This window comes from Schistocerca piceifrons, chromosome 5, assembly GCF_021461385.2.
Source record: "Schistocerca piceifrons isolate TAMUIC-IGC-003096 chromosome 5, iqSchPice1.1, whole genome shotgun sequence".
Taxonomy (NCBI): domain Eukaryota; kingdom Metazoa; phylum Arthropoda; class Insecta; order Orthoptera; family Acrididae; genus Schistocerca; species Schistocerca piceifrons.
Window position 1 is genome coordinate 24,898,512 of NC_060142.1, and position 17,428 is coordinate 24,915,939.

The following is a 17,428-nucleotide window of genomic DNA, read 5'->3' on the forward strand; positions in this document are numbered from 1 at the left end:
TCTTTGTTGCCAGTGGATTATAAAATATTTTCAACAATACTACTAAACAAGATAGAAGCAACACTTGATAGCCAACTGGGAGAGTATCAGAGTGGATTTAGAAAGGGCATATCTTGCTCAGAACAGATTTTCAACCTAAAGTCCATAATTTGTCTCAGACTTACAAACTCCAAAGATATAGTTGTAACATTTATAGATTTTAGAAAGGCATTCGACTCAGTTGACAGGGAAACACTAGATAAAGTGATCAGAGAATTTGGCATCAAATCTAAATTAGCAAACCTTATTTGTGAAATGCTCAAAGACACCAAATCAAATGCAAAATTTCAGGGTGAAATATCGAAGGTATCAACATAAAAACAGGTTTAAGGCAAGGTGATGGCCTGTCTCCACTCCTCTTTAGCTGCATACTAGAGAAATAGTAAGAGAATGGAAACAAAAACTAAAAGAAGAGACGCTATCACCAATCAGACTGGGAACTAAAAACAAAGGTATTGAAATTCACTGTTTAGCATTTGCAGATGATTTTGCCATTCTTTCTGAAAACCTAACAAATGCTGGAATACAAATCAGTTTCTTAGAAGAAATAGCCAACAAAGCAGGTTTAAGAATATCTGTGGAAAAATCCCAATTTATGACAAATATAAAAAATGCTCCGGAATCCTTAGCAACAGACATTGGCCAGATAAAGAGGGTAAATAAATTTAAATATTTGGGAGAAATTAGCCAAGAAAATCACTTAGAAAAATTCGCTATGGAAGAAAGAGTACATACAATGAAGACAGCTTATGGAATAACTGGGAATGTCTACAGCAAAAGGTGTCTGTCTAAAAATTTGAAGATACAGCACCACAACGCAGTAGTAAAACAAGAATTTCTTTATGCAAATGAATGTTTAGTACCGAACTACAAATTACACAAACTTGAAATCCTAGAAAGAAAAATCATTTGAAAAATACTTGGACCACCAAAAAATACAGAGGTATGGAAATTAAGAAGCAATGAAGAATATTTATCGCAACATAGAAAACATAAATGAAACACTACAAAAGAGGCGACTGCTATTTTTTGGACACTTATACAGAATGAACAGCAACAGGTTAACCTAACAGATTTTTAAATATCTTTGGGACAAGAAAGAAACAATAGCCTGGATTCAAGAAGTTAGGAAAGATCTGGAAAGAAACAATATAAGTGAAAAAGATGTAACAGAAAGAGAGTGTTTCAAAAGGAAGTGTTAAAAGTGGAAGGATTCCAAGGCAGGAGGGAGAAGAAGACAGGACCAATATGGTCCGAGGAGAGAAAAAGGATACATAGTGAAAAGATGAAAGAATACTGGAGGAAAAAGAAAGAGCAACAAAGAAGGAAGCATTGAAAATGGTGCACGATCCTTAGATGACCCAAACGAAGAAAGAAAGAAGAAGAAGAAGAAGAAGAAGAAGAAGAAGGGATTACTTTCTCTTCAGAGATATGAGAATGAGACTTCATAAGAGAACATACATTCTACAGAAGCAAGGACCAACTAAGGGGGAAAAAGAAGTCAAATAGTCTGCCAGACAGGGCAAGTATACTGATAACCCAGACTGTCCAACCAATCCTGGATTCCGCTTGAACTGCTGTACAATTACACATGATAAGAGAACATTTTGTTTTATAATGGAATTATTTAAAATTCCCAGAGACATTTGTTTTTACACAGGTATAATTTCTGAATTTCTTTTAACTAAGGTTTTGAATTGTTTCCTTGTTTTTAAAGGCTAATATTTTTCTTCAGCGAAGATGCACATTTATTTGCTGTTTGGATTATATTACAACAGAGGAGGAAGGCAAAACTCTGGCTAAATTGCACACAGACAATGGAAGTAAAAGAAGAAATCCAACAGGAGCTCTGCATATTAAAGGGAATGGTGAAGAGGACTTTCAGAAAAGATAAGAGAAACTTCATCAATAATCTCGCAGATAAGGCAGAGGCGGCAGCTAACAGAGGCGATAACAAGACACTACATAACATCACAAGGAAATTGTCAAATAAGATATTTGGGGGTGATATGCCAATCACGGACAAGCAACAAGCAAGGAAAACTACTCACAAACCAACAAGGCTAAGTGCAGATGTGGAAACAACATTTTGAGAACGTTCTGAACTGTGAAACTACAGATGACAATGTAACTCGACAGAATGTGAATGGGGAAGGACTCTCACAAGATATGTCAATTAACGTAGAACTGCCATCCAAAGAAGAAATTGCTAAAGCAGTCCGACAAATAAAAAATGGAAAAGCCCCAGGCCTGGACTACATCAGCCCAGAGTTCCTTAAAATAGATCCCTCTGTAACAGCACAAATTTTACATCCACTCCTGGCAGCCATATGGATGAATGAAAAAGTACTGAATGATTGGAACAGACGCTTGCTCATCAAGCTCTGCGCGAAAGGAGACTTACTGGTTTGTGATAACTGGAGAGGCATAACCCTGCTGTCAATCCCAAACAAGATCCTCTCATGAATAATCCTAAATAGAATAAAAGCATATGTAGACAAGAAACTAAGAAGAGAACAAGCAGGATTCAGGGTAGGTCACTCTTGCATTGACCAGGTAAACACCTCTGAGGATAGGATTCATCTGCAATAGGAATAGGATACAACAAACTGGGTGAGTACATAAGATACGACTCGCATCTGGGTCTTCCATGGAGATACGACTGACATGTTAAGGGATTGGGTGTAGACGTGGCATAAAGTTTGACTGAGATAGTTTGCTAACTGCTTGGACAGCAGAACAACACTTTGAATGGGGTGTGAAGTGTTTATCAAAGAAGGTTCCCCACTTCAGGGCACAGTGAAATGTCAAAATCCTCACAGAGAATGTAGTGAGTTATCCCAATCTAGGGCGATAATGGGTAATGAGGGAGATGACCTTTTGCAACTGGTTCACAGAGGTGATCAGAGAATTAGGGGCATGCACTCTTAAAAATTTAGCGTGACTGACTCAAAAGTGATTTCCCACATGCATATGAAAGAGTGTGCAGCCACTGCATTCTGTTAGTCATTACTGCTTCTCACACATATCTCCATGTCAGAAAGCAACTCTCGAGAGGAGGCTCAGTTGGTGAAAACAGACAGCTGATAAAAGTGTCCCCAAACAGCTCCATTCAGTTTCTGACACTCCAGTCGTGCAGTATTTCATTCTTCTGTAGTTACAATTAATTTACAATTTCTTTTGCAACATTTTCTGACTTTCACCATAGTCTTTTGGCTTCATTTTTGTTATAAGGAACTGAAAACATCATTCCTGAGATAACAGCAAGTTTACTGAGTCATGTATACAAGCTGATCAAAATCTGGAAAATTGAACTGTGTGTCTAGTACCTCCCACCGCGGAAGTCGAACATGCGCCAGAACAAATGGACGTGGTCAGCCCATAGAGGGCTCCGTGTCCGCGGTGGCTATTCTGCGCAGCAGCTTTCACACAGCGTGGGCACCACCACTACACCACGTGCAGACAGTGGCCAATAGCCGCTCCCTCCGGTTTCGTATATAGGGACCCACTCTGCCCTAGTCCAGTCAGTCTGGTACTCGCTCTGTGTGTGCTCTTTGTGGTGGACCACCCGTCGGCTTTGGACATTTTTGGACTAGATGCGTTTACACAGTTTGGCTTTTCCATTCAAGACGAAGTGCAGTTTGTTTCCACTACAGTTTCATTTCAGTGCATAGACGATCTGTGCACGTCCTTTTCCTCCCTGTTTTCGGCAGACCTGGGCTGCGCTTCTGATATCTAGGCACACATCACTTTACTGCCGAATGCCCGGCCTTGCTTTTGTCGGGCTTGGCCTATTCCGGTCGCCTTGCGTGCGGCCATCAAGCAGGAACTCGATCGGCTCCAGGCTGCGGGGGTTATCGAGCCAGTACAATCGAGTGCCTGGGCAACACCCTTAGTGGTCATCAAGAAACCCAATGGATCGCTTCGGCTTTGTGGGGATTTTGGGGCTACGATCAACGCTCAGTCTTTGGTCGAAACTTATCCCATTCCTCAACAGGAAGACCTTCTCGCTAAACTGGCAGGTGGAGAGTACTTTTCTAAGATTGATCTGGCAGAAGCCTATCACCAATTGCCGTTGGATGAGGAATCGCAGGCCATCGTTGTCGTCAACATGCCTTTCGGTCTCTATAAATACTAGTGTCTTCCGTTTGGCATCTCCTCTGCCCCTGCGATTTTCCAGTGGTATCTCGAGCAACTTATGCAACCAATACCGGCTTGTGTCAATTACCTCGATGATATCTTAGTCACGGGGCGCACGCGCCAGAAACATCTATGCAACCTCAGTACCTTATTTCACGCCCTGCAGGCTGTGGGTTTACATTGTCGGCTGGAGAAGTGCAGTTTTTTTCAACTGGAAGTGAAGTACTTAGGACATTGGCTCAGTAAAGATGGCATTCGTCGTTCGGACTGTAATGTCGCGGCCCTTTCCCATCCACAAAACTTATCCGAACTCCAGATATTTTTGGGGAAAGTCAATTATTACTTAAAGTTCTTACCCCAAGCCACCCACGTCGCACACCCCCTAAATCGTCTGCGTTGCAAAGGGGTACCTTATGCGTGGACTTCTGCCCGCCTGAAGACGATGCTGAAAACTGCCCCTTGCCTTACGCCTTTCTCTCCGGGTCGTCCCTTGGTGGTGGTGGCCGATGCCTCAGCGTACGGGATTGGGTCAGTTCTGGCACACAGGAATGAGGATGGGTCGGAACAACCTGTGGCATATGCATCCAAGACGTTAACCCCTGCGCAAAGGAATTACTCTCAGATTGAAAAGGAGGCTCTTGCCATTATTTTTGCAGTTCAGAAATTTCACATTTACCTGTTTGGGGCGCAGTTCACCCTCCTCACGGATCACAAGCCCTTAGTGTCGCTTTTCGGGTAGTGTCGCTTTTCGGGCCCCATTCGCACCTCCCAGAGCAGACAGCTCAGCATCTTCAGTGCTGGGCGTTGTTCTTGCATAATTACACATACACCATCCGCTATAAGCCCACCATTCAACACACTAATGCAGATGCCTTGTCACGTCTCCCAGCAGGACCCGATCCGGCGTTCGACCAGCAGGAAGTCCTGTGCTTCCACATCGACTCTGCCCGCCGGGAGACTCTCGATGGATTTCCTCTGACGGTTGCACAAATCGCTGCTTACACGCACAGGGACCCCATTCTGCAGCAAGTCCTCCGCTATGTGACCCATGGTTGGCCTCCCTAACTTATCTGACGTTTGAAAATTGACTTCAGCCCGTGGCGTAACGTCTCACACAGACCTTCGGTGATGGAGGACATCCTCCTGTTGTCCACGGACTCGGACACCCATCGGGTGGTCATCCCTCCGGGCTTACACCACCGAGTCCTGCACTTATTACACTGTGGACACTGGGGGATGTCTCGCATGAAGGCGTTGGCTCGACGACATGTCTATTGGCCAGGGATCGATGGAGACATTGAGCACCTGGTCCGTGGTTGCACAGTGTGTGCACGTTATCAAGGCTAGTCCTCCACAATCTTTCGCAACCTGGCCAACACCCAGCCAACCCTGGGACAGGATCCATCTAGATTTTACAGGCCCCTTCTTAGGCTCCACGTGGCTCCTCATCATTGATGCCTATTCAAAATACCCACATGTGGTCCACATGGCGTACACCACCACTGACGCCACCCTCACTGCCTTGGCCCTAGTGTTGGCCAATGAAGGCCTTCCTCACACGTTGGTCACAGATAATGGGCCCCAATTCATGGCGTCCTTGTTCCAGAACTTCTGCTCCGCTAACTGTATCAAATACATTCACTCTCCTCCCTTCCATCCTTCATCCAATGGTGCGGGAACACCTGGTCCGAACTTTCAAACAGCAGCTGATGAAATCAGTGGAGCCATCAGCCACCACCTTGGCCCTCACCTTGTTTCTAAGCACCTACCACACTACGCCGGTGGCCGGTCATAGTCCTGCTGAACTCCTTCACAGGCGACAACCTCGGACCCTCCTCCACCTGCTGATACCATCCCCTTCTGGGCCCCGCTCTCGCCCCTCTCAGTGATACGCCCCAGGCATGGCCGTGTGGGCCCACTCCTATGGCGGCACACCTGCATGGACGCCCACTACGGTGACGGCGGCTCAATGGGCGGCGTGTGACGACCGTACAGACACACGGGGCTCGAGCGCCGCCACCATAACCAACTCCGCCCTCGGGTCCCTGCCTTGGTTCCTCCCCCACCGCCTTCCCTCCTTCCTGGTGCGGACACGTCCCTCGAGGTGGAGCCCTTCCCTTCAACCTCCGTCTCCTCGCCGGCTCTGCAGACACCGTTTCTGCCTCACCAGGGTATAGAGACGCCTGCTGACCCCTGCCCTCTGGTGACACATTGATGGATGCCGCAGACAGTCTGCCCTCGCCTCCCCCAGTGGTCCCTCCGGATGTCTCACAACCCGTGCCCTCGTTCCGCCCGCCTCGGCATCGTCTGTGGCATTTCCGCCCCTATGCACCAATTTTGAGGGGGGGGGGGGGCGGGGGGGGGGGGGGGGGGGGATGATCTAGTACCTCCCACCGCGGAAGTCGAACACGCGCCAGAGCAAATGGACATGGTCAGCTCATAGAGGGCTCCGTGTCCGCGGCGGCTATTCCGCGCAGAGGCTCTCACGCAGTGAGGGCGCCACCACTACGCCACGTGCATACAGCGGCCAATAGCCGCTCCCTCCGGTTTCGTACATAAGGACCCACTCTGCCCTAGTCCAGTCAGTCTGGTACTCACTCTGGATTGCGTCTATATCTCAGCGGTACTGCGTTCTGGTCATTGCTCGTTGTTGACTTTGCCTGGTTTTGCTTCCAAGTGGATTTACTGTTGGAATTTGGTGTTGTGGTTTCTACAAGCCTCCGTTGTTTATCTCTCCCTTGTTGTGTCGGTCATTGTCGGTTGTTGTTGGTTGTTGTTGGTCTGTCGTCCGACTCGTCCTTGTATTTACCCGGTGGTGCGTGCTCCACCGCTGGCGGCTTCCCCGCCCGGCGCTTCCGATCCGCATCCCAAGGCGTTCTCGCGGTTGGTTTTGGTTACTATAGTGTGGTATTATTTCTTCAACAACCATGAGTGTATATAAGTGTAAGAGATATGTTTGTGTTCCAGGTTTGGAGTGTAGTGTCTTTCTCTAAAGGTAGCAGAAGGGCCAACGATTTTCTCGTGATTGTAGATGCAACGTCCATGGACGACTAAACTGTGGTGCACACACACTTGTATCTTCATGTATCTTGAAAGTTGCTTAAATCTATGTGCTATTAGATCAAACAGCAATAGCTAAGTGGCTGACTGTCCTATTTTTTTTCTTTTTCTTTTTTTTTAAATTACAAATACTGCCAAGTCATTCTCTCAATGAACAACCTCAGATAAACTGCCCAACCCACTGTCCTTTTGTTCACGTGCTCTGGAATTTAATAGGGGGATCCTGGGAATCTCTTTCGCCACATCTAAAAGATAGCCTTTCAACTAGAAGTGGTTCCATACTACTAATATGGAAACAGGTTACCCAGAACCTAATTGTGTCATAATTAGCCTAGTTCTCGCACATATCAATTTCTTTGCTTTTACATTCTCGCACATCGCATACCTCCCTTCCTCCATCTATATGCATTCCCTCTGCATTTATGTGATGCCAAAACCAGTTTCACTGATTTGTTTCTTCTTCTTTTTTTCTCTTTCATTGTATCCCTTCAGTCAATCTCTTATTGACTTCCTTTACATTTCTTTTACATTCCCACTCTGTGAATTCTGAAAAGTTTAACCTTTAACTTTCATCAAGTAGTTACCAGCAACGGGTAAGTGGATAGACCTCTTCTGACTCAAGCAGAGTTTATATGAAATATATAGCTGTCATTTTACAAATTAACAATGACTCACCTGTGAAGAGGAAAAATCTGTTGGCTGGTTGGCTAAAATTGCTATACTGTAACTCTTCCCATGTGTATCATTTTCTTCAGATAGGTTGCCATTAGCTACAGTTTCATTTCTTGCAGATACAGCATTGGATAATTCTCCCATCTGTATGACACGTGAGTATGGAGTTGTCTCCTGGAAGTGAAAAGATACAATTTACAAGTATTGAAACAAAGACAAGGGTTGGGGTTCAAGCCCCTATTTGTCAAACTTTCAAGCTGCCACAGAGAGATTGTAGTACACATTGAGATGCAGAGTGAAGTACTGGTTCCAGAACCCACTCTTATATTGTTTTTGAGAATTCCCTGTTGTTCTCTTGCTAATAAAATATGTAATTAAAAACAAAAATTGGTTTGGATCAGAAAGCAGTCGAAAAGCAAAGACATCACATAGAGGGGTCATTATGCTTACACTATGTCACTTCTTGAGCAGTATACAGGCCCTGAATGATGCATTCTGTGAAGCTTCCAAAATCAGTCATGGTAGAGAGAGCGTGCTTTACGCTCAACCCTAGCTCGGTTGCACTGTACGCAACACAGTTTGCAAACAAGCGAATCCTTTTGGTAAGAGGCTACTTGCACAGCTGCCTGTTAGAATGAGTTAGTGTGACCCAAGCAGCATATATCGTAACCCTGTTTCCTTGCCCTTTTTAGGGTATATTCAGCTGAAAGACAAGATGCAAAATAAATAAAGTTGAAACAACTACTAGCAAAACAAATATTGGATCTTGGACAAAGCCAATGATATTAAAGAGAATGCATCTAGTGTTTTCCAACAAAATGTGGTGTCACCGCCAGACACCACACTTGCTAGGTAGTAGCCTTTAAATCGGCCACGGTCTGTTAGTACACATCGGACCCGCGTGTCGCCACTATCAGTGATTGCAGACCAAGCGCCGCCTCAAGGCAGGTCTAGTCTAGAGAGACTCCCTAGCACTCGCCCCAGTTGTACAGCTGACTTTGCTAGCGATGGTTCACTGTCTACATACAGCAGAGACGACAGTTTAGCATAGCCTTCAGCTGCGTCATTTGCTACGACCTAGCAAGGTGCCATATTCAGTTACTGTGAATGTATTCTGAACAGACAATATTGTGAATCATGTACCGTCAAGAGCGATGTTCATCATTAATGGATTAAAGTTAAGTATCAAACTAATTACGTCCACTTTCTGAATTCTGATTCCTTGTCATGTTCCAGACCTCATGTCAGTATAGTTCTTCCCTCCTCACGCCAGCCTGCGTGAGCTAAAACACGTGCATTTCGGCCTCCACTAGTAACACGGTGTTGGCTCTTCTGCCAACACAACACAAAACATCAAAAGCTTCATAAAAAAATGGATGAACTTGTCATATTCGTACGAGAAATTAAAGGATAGATGTAATTTCAACAGATGTATTGTGCATATCAAAACATCATACTAGCGTGTATTCAGTAGAAACAGGGGATTGGTTACATACTGAAGAACTTGAGATGTGTTACAGGCTCTTCAGACTAATGAATGTTCTGTGGAACAGCTCTTTGAATGCTGTGCCACAATAGTGTATTAAGAAATGCGTAAGCTTGTACAACTGACAGTTTACAGACCACCAGTCGGACATAATGTAAGCTTCATAATGCTGTCAGAGACAGAACAAGAGTTATGTGTAATTGTTTAAGGGAGACTTTAATACTGATTTTCTCTGTCAGATAGTACTGAGACAGGGAAAGTAGAGTTGTCGATTCCTATCTTTGGATCACCTGATATACAAAAAATTTCTCCGTGAATCGAAGAACACAATGCACAGCCATTAACAATTTGGTTTTCAATTCGACAAACTGCATTGATTTACTGTAAACCCAATAATCAGTGTCTTACCCTATCATGACTAACAAACATTAATAATCACATACACTGACCAGTGATGTACAGAAATGCAGAATCAGTACTGAAAAGTTGAGCAAAGTGTTCAGAGAGAAATTATGATGAGGACACTGGAGAGAAATTTGTAAGGCAGACAGTAAACTCTTTCTTACATATATTCATACAGCAGTTGTCTCTCCCCCCCCCCCCCCCCCCCAAAAAAAAAGTAATAATAATAATAAAGGCAAAATCAACAAGGATAAAGGATGGATAATTCCTGAGATTAAAGTCCTGAGATTAAAGTACCTTCTGTTAGAATGAGGGAGCTCCACCCAATTCAGAAGACAAACCGTCAGAAAGAGTTAAAACTTCCAATAACCACCACCACTGTAAAATCCTAAAGTCTATTATTAAAAAAATGTGGGAAAAACATACATGCAGGCACGCGCCACACACACACACACACACACACACACACACACACACACACACACACACAAGCCTGTCTCCCTACATTGTGCTCAGTCAAAAGAGCTGGCAGTCGACCGAGCAAGCACGTTCATGTGAGTGAGTGAGTGTGTACTTGTGTGCATGTTTTTCCAACAAGCTTGAAAAAGGAAAGGTAGCAAAGCTCTGTATCTTTTGTTTGTGTACCTATTGATGACGCAGCACATTTGCCTTTCAGTGAGTCGTCTCCTTTATTCTCAACCAGAACTTTCTCTACATCACAATCAGGAAATTATTAATACGGAAAAATGAACAACTTTACAGTACTCAAAAATCAATGTATTACTTTTCTTTATACTGGCTCTAACGTGGCCAATCACATTAGTACAGGAGAAGAATGTTTAGTGAGATCTCACACAAACGTAATGGCGTAGACCCAAGCAAGAGGGCTCAATGCTGAAAGAGGGCCACTTGCGGCAATACACAGGCCCAGCATTCAGCCGTGGCACCTAGTGCATGCCACTTCTCATTTGGTGGTCAGTGCCTGGCCAGTTACTGAAACCGGGGGGACACTGGCACCCATTGTACACAATATTAGCAGTAGCGACTACACAGCAAATCCACTCCAGTGCATATAATTACTGTCCATCCGGTTGTGCCTGTTGGCAGACGAATCGACTCTGCTCCACTGTCATCTGGACAGAACCATTTCCTGTGGGGTCTAGCTGCCATCTGATAGCTCAAGGGTCAAACTCAGGCCCTCCAAGCCACCAGCCTACAGGCACTGATCACCGCCGGTCTACCGCATCAACCTCGGTGTGGCTAGATCGAGGATGTCAATTACGCCACCTGGGCCACATTGAGCTCAACAGCTGCCGGTGACGTACTACAGTGCTTCATCGCGAGGTCTGTGAATTGACATCCACCCTCCAGTGCCGCCAGAATGTAGACTCGAGCTCACTGTACGAACTGTTAGAGGAATAAAGAGATCATATTGCCTTTGAATGGCTTCTGACTTACCACAAACAACCATCCTCCGACAGAGTACATCCCCACCCTCTACACGTGGTGTGAGAGGTATGGTGGAGACTGCAACTCACAACAAAGACTGACATGGCAGCAGAGATAGGAAGAATTCATTAAGTTCTGACTTCCAATTTTGGAGGGGGTTGTATTGTCATCTCCTTCTCCTACCTTCTAACTTGGGGTCACTGTTGATTTCTGCTTTTGGTAGAAATAGACACTAACCGAAATGGCATTGGCTGAAAATGTTTCAGCTAAGGAAATAATTCAACATCTGTCGGCTCAATTTGCCCAAATGTGAGCTGATAATTTAGAAATAAGCTGTCAGTACACGGAACAAGGTAGCTAACACTGACCTACACACAGATGGGTTATCCTACATCACGATACACAGCACCATCAGCACATGGCATGAGCTGGTTGAGGTAATTTAGCACGCCCAGTGTTCTCCATTGGCAATTAACGAATTTATTTGGCTTGCAAAATATACAGTTTGTTCACAAAAATGGGTGTGCATAGAATTCCTACCTTAGCTCTATTAAACTGAACATTTCCTTTCCTGGCCATATGCTAGTCATATTGTGTCTGTGGTGTATAGAAATAAAAATTTTAATATATGATCTGTGAACGTGTAATAAGACAAAAATGGAAGATGCATGTCCACTCAGGAATGACATCAGCTTATAAAAGTTCACCAAATCAAACACACTCACTTCTGACAGTGTGTGCATTCATATTTACGTAACATCAAATATTAGAGAAACTATTTCTCTTAATTTCATATGAAACTCACAGAACCTTTTGGAAAAAAGAAGGATACACAAAGCTAAGTTGAAACATGCCTTACATATCTCCTTTCTGTGTTTTATTCTCGGAAATGTTATTGATTCTTAATTATGTGATAAATCATACTGAGAATGACATGTTTTCATCAATCTTCAATGAGTCATTGCTTTAAAATGGCTTACTCCCATTACACATGAGCTATAACACAAAAATTCTTTAATCACCAATACAAAATTTCCAGCCATTTTATTACAACAATTGGTTCCAATAACAATTCATCTCCAGATATTCAATGTGAGCTGCTTAGAAACAGCATATATTTGTAGGGTGTAAAGTAAAACATAAAACCCATCGAATGTGGGTATCTGATGAACACGTCAAGTATGGTGTCCTGCTTTCTGCTTGTGATGCAGAGAGTGTCCTTGCTTCCTACTGATTCTACTTTATGTGGCATGTTGCTAAAATATCACACAACTTATTTTATGTTCCATGTGAGGAAATGGCTTCTCAATGAGAGATAGCAGGAAGTGACATCACAAAATTCGTTGAATGCCACATCAATGTTAGCTAACTCATCCTATGTGCTGACAGCATTACATAACAAGCTTGAGAGTCTGCAGGCAAAAAGAAGGGAACATTGTACTAACTTGGCCCTTATTGGTTCAAATGGCTCTGAGCACTATGGGACTCAACTGCTGAGGTCATTAGTCCCCTAGAACTTAGAACTAGTTAAACCTAACTAACCTAAGGACATCACAAACATCCATGCCCGAGGCAGGATTCGAACCTGCGACCGTAGCGGTCCTGCGGTTCCAGACTGCAGCGCCTTTAACCGCACGGCCACTTCGGCCGGCCTTGGCCCTTATTGTCCAAGGTAGTAATGCCATATCTTTGGTGACTTATTTTTCAGGCAGATCAGAGGAAGATATCTCGATTTTTATAGATAATTTACTGACAGCTGCAAGATTGAAGGAATCGAATGACGTGCAGTTATTATAGCCAAGTTGGCGTAAGTTGATCCCTGACAGTCGTCACAGAGGGTTAAGGCGGCAGAGTCGCATGCCTATCTGAATCAACAGCATAACACGACTGTGCAAATATCCCTATGGCAATGCCTCAGTACTGTCACAAATCTATAGATGGCTACTCTTTTTGCCTGCAACCATTTGCACTTCGCAGTTGAAAGCTGGAACAGTACTACTGTCAGGGACCTACTTATGCTGACTTGAGCATGTGTAAGACTCAAGTAACATTGACAAGAGTTGTTAGGGAATGTGTTACGTCCCATGAGAAGTTGGGCAATGCTCAGTCTTTTCAAGGCCTACAGGAGGGGTTGGTGGAATCGCATAGGAGAAAAAATACCCCTAATCCTGAGCAGCATAATGCTATAGGGCAGAGAAAAACACTGTCTGCACAAAGTTTTACTGATTAAACTGTGAAACTGAAAGCAAATACTTATGAGTTAATGGATGGTGGCAACACTAACAGAGCTACTCTGCAAAAAGCAGAACAGAGGTAACTAGATGTGTTCTTGTGGTGTTTGACAATCGAAATTTCATGCCAGGTATAGATTGAATTCCTGAAAACCTAAAAAACCTGTAGCGACTGCAATAGCATTATCAGAGATAGATGCAGTGACCAGGGCTAGAGAAAAGAAGGCAGTCGTCAATATGGAAATCGTGTGCTATCGTCATGGTTGGCCTGGTCACATTCGGAAGAATTGTTTGAATTGAGTTGGACACACTGAATGAAAACATCTGCAGAGGCTCTGCAGGCACAAGGAAGATGGTCACAGAGTAGGCTTGTATTCCAAGGAAATGGTGTGACAACAATACAACATTCTGAGTAAATGTGAGCACAGAGTACCTATGTGCTGAAGCAATGGGCTATATAGAAAGAAGGGTACATAAATTTTTTTTGGGTACAGGATCATTGGTACTCTTAGATAGTCAAGGTATGCATGGTGTGAAAATGTTGAACCTGCCTCGTTGGAGGGAGAGAGAGACTTCCAGACTTTCATTGAAGTAACTCTTCCGACTGCAAAAGCTGCAGTGTCATACTTGGTCTGGATTTCCCACGTAAACATCACACCAATATTGACTTGTAACAGTGGATAGAAGAACTGGACGGGATGCCATTCTGGTTAGGCTTTACTGCCAGGAAAACCGTAATGCCACAATGTATGCCTCCCAGACGTGTGGTAAGCCAACTAAAGCTGCATGCGTGATCCCTTAGAACTGACTCTCAGGATAAAATTCTGTAAAGTGCATGGAAGCTAGTCTGAGTGTACCTGTATGAAGGAACAGACTTGTCAGTTAATACATTATGTATAGCTGAATCCTTGGCAGAACACAGGGAACAGGAGGAAGTACAGTGGATGTACATTGTAGGGTTAATAAAACGTCGTGTAGACTATTACAAATTCAAAAGTTTAAAGCCAATGGGAGAACAGAACAGGTGCACAGAACGATAGGGAAAAAGTGGAGTTACTACGACAGTCTGAAAAGTTCTCAGCCTGATAGTGAAAACGACAACTTATGCTTTCGAAGACGCTTTATTTTTCAACATAATCTTCTTTAACATCAATAAATTTCATCCAGCAGTACTCCAATGCCAGTATCTCCTCTCTGTAGTGTTCCTCTAGAAGTGCTGCAAAGTACCAATCCACAGTCACAATGGCTTCTTGACTTGATGAAAAGTGCTGATCAGCAAAGAATTTCGTCAGTTTTCAGAATAGATGGAAATTCGAGTGATGCAAATCTGAGGAATTCCTTTTGCATCCGAAAACACTGACACCAAGATCTTTTCTGCCAATGGCACCATCCTTGGTTTCTTTGGAGCAGAAGAACTAGCTTCTATCCACAGCACAGACTGCTGTTTGGTTTCAGGAATGTAGAGGTGAAGCCAAGTTTCATCCACTGTCACATACCACCAAAAAAGTCACTTCTGTTTTTCTTAAAACGCGTCAAGCACTTTTTGGAAAGTTTCATGCAAATGCATCTGTGATCTACAGCAAGCACACATGGCACTCCACTTGGAAAAGGTTTTCTTGTGTTCAGATCCTAGTGCAAGATATGACAAATGTGTTCCTTTGATATCCGTAGAGCATTACCAGTTTCACCCACCTTTATAAGCTAATCTTCCATATCACATCATGCTCTTTATCAACAATTTTTGGTGTGCTTGGACTTTTTGGACATCCTTTGTGGATCTTTTACAGCCACATTTCAACTTGACCGCCCATTTCTTCATGGTCGAAATTGAAGGTGAAGAGCTGCCATACACATTTACAAGCCATAAATGAATTTCAGTTGGTGTTAAGCTTTCTTTTACAAAGAACTTAATCACTGTGCAATACTCAATTTTTCCCATTTTCAACACACCCCATCACACCACATCTGCTTCAAGTGACTGCCTACAGTTAATTGCTGCCTGGAATGATTTTCAATTTTACATGGCATCTACTAATACTTATAAGAATTTAAGGGGGGAAAAATCACGTGAATACCGTATTTACTCAAATCCAAGCCGCACCTGAAAAATGAGACTCGAAATCAAAGAAAAAAAAATTTCCCGAATCTAAGCCACACCTGAAATTTGAGAATCGAAATTCAAGGGGAGAGAAAAATTTTCGGCCGCACCTCCAAATCGAAACAAAGTTGGTCCATTGTAATATGAGACACAATTTAGGTCGAATGAATGACTATACAGCTACAGTAGTTTGGTTTGAGTCGTAAGCTTAGCAGTTAAGCTTCACCAGGTAGCTATGCTATGTGTCAGGTGCTCCGTCCATATTTATACGGGTACCCTTCCTTTTTCACGTGCTTCGTCTGGTTTGAATTGATTACTTATTTTTCTTTGATCTGATAAGTGCCGTTCTCTTTGTTTTAGGTGTTTATGTCACTCTAAGCTGAAAATGCATTACTGTACTGTGTCATGCATTGTTTGTTGCATTCTGATAATGTGCGTTTACGACCTGTCGCCGCTCGCGGCATGGCTTGCTTTTGTGCACGCTACCGCAGCTTACAATTAAAAAAGAAAAGAGAGGAATCGTCTCATTAGCGAAACAAAGGCAAGAGAGTGCTATTTGTTGTTACTTACACTGCTGCTTTCTTCGATAATGATCAACAAGAACCAAATAATAGACTGCATATGATAGAAGATGTTCTGAATGAGAGTTTCGCGAAATTTTTTTTCTGTTTGAAAATCTTTGCAGACGCCTCTTTAGTAGATTACATTCTGCAAAGAAATTAGTGTCATCTTAGATTTAAAAATCTAGTGAATTGCCGTGCTTCATTTCTGACTGTATCACTATTAGGCATAAGAATAATATGAATATAAACATGACATGATATGTATATTCTTCCGCGTTTGCTGTTGCATCACTCAAGTTTCGTAGTTCATTAGGCAGACAGAATTTAAATGAGATAGCACAAACACGAAACAATACATGGCAAAATGTTTATATTCGTATTCTTCTTATGGTGAAGAGAATACTGTATGTGATTCACAATACATAATAGTTCCTATTAGCAACTATCTCTTCTCACAGGTAGGAAAAAATTCAGAACGTTGAGTTGGCCATATTGACAAACATCCCAAACAGTCTTGCCAGTCGGATTTACGTAGTACATTGAAATGCTGCTACATTCGAAGATGAACAATACGGAATTTGTATTTACTTCATTGGATAATGTATGAAAATGCAGTGGTAAAAACTCGGGGAGGAGAAAAAAGCTCATCTTCCACCGTTTTTTTAAATTGATTTACTGACGCAGAGGTTTTGGCGCCAGTATTTATCTTTGTGCCTGCAAAGCATGCCTGTGTAGCACTACATATATTTGACGGCAGAACTTAGTTATAGCGGCACCTACCAACATTTTTCAGAACTTCCGCTTCCTTTGCACTCAATTCTACGCCGCAGGCGGTTTTTTGGATTACAAAAACCGGAAAAAAAGTGCGGCTTAGATTCGAGTAAATACGGTAGTGCTGCGATCTCTGAGCAAGGCCCAGAACTTTTCAGACAGCCTGCATATTGTATGAATACTGACAATAGTAACTGGGACACTCTACTACTGTTTATGATAGCAGCGTATAATAGAATGGTGCACCAGAGTACTTGATTATTGCTATATTAGATCATTTATGGTCAGAAATGGCCTGGGGAAGACGTATAAGGAGTGCATAATTTTGCAAAGACATTGAGCAACGCCTATGTCCTGAAGGCAAACACAAAGAGAAATTTATTATGTGATACCAGGAGCTGGTTGGCTGGTGGGTTGAATGTGTAAAGAGATCGAACTACTAGGTCATCAGTCCCTGATACTAGGAGCATTACCAGGTAATTTAAATAACCCTCTGGTCAATATAAAGCAAGAACTT

The 17,428-nt window shown here is 43.1% G+C and overlaps 1 protein-coding gene across 2 annotated transcripts in view; it reads right to left on the bottom strand.

Moving 5' to 3' along the window:
* Positions 1-17,428, bottom strand: part of LOC124797969 (zinc finger protein 184-like) — a 362,232-nt gene that overhangs the window by 243,895 nt on the left and 100,909 nt on the right. For both annotated transcript variants that reach the window (XM_047261138.1, XM_047261137.1), the window contains exon 5: positions 7,915-8,085. In XM_047261138.1, the coding sequence (XP_047117094.1) occupies positions 7,915-8,085 (171 nt within the window). The remainder of the gene's footprint in view (positions 1-7,914; positions 8,086-17,428) is intronic.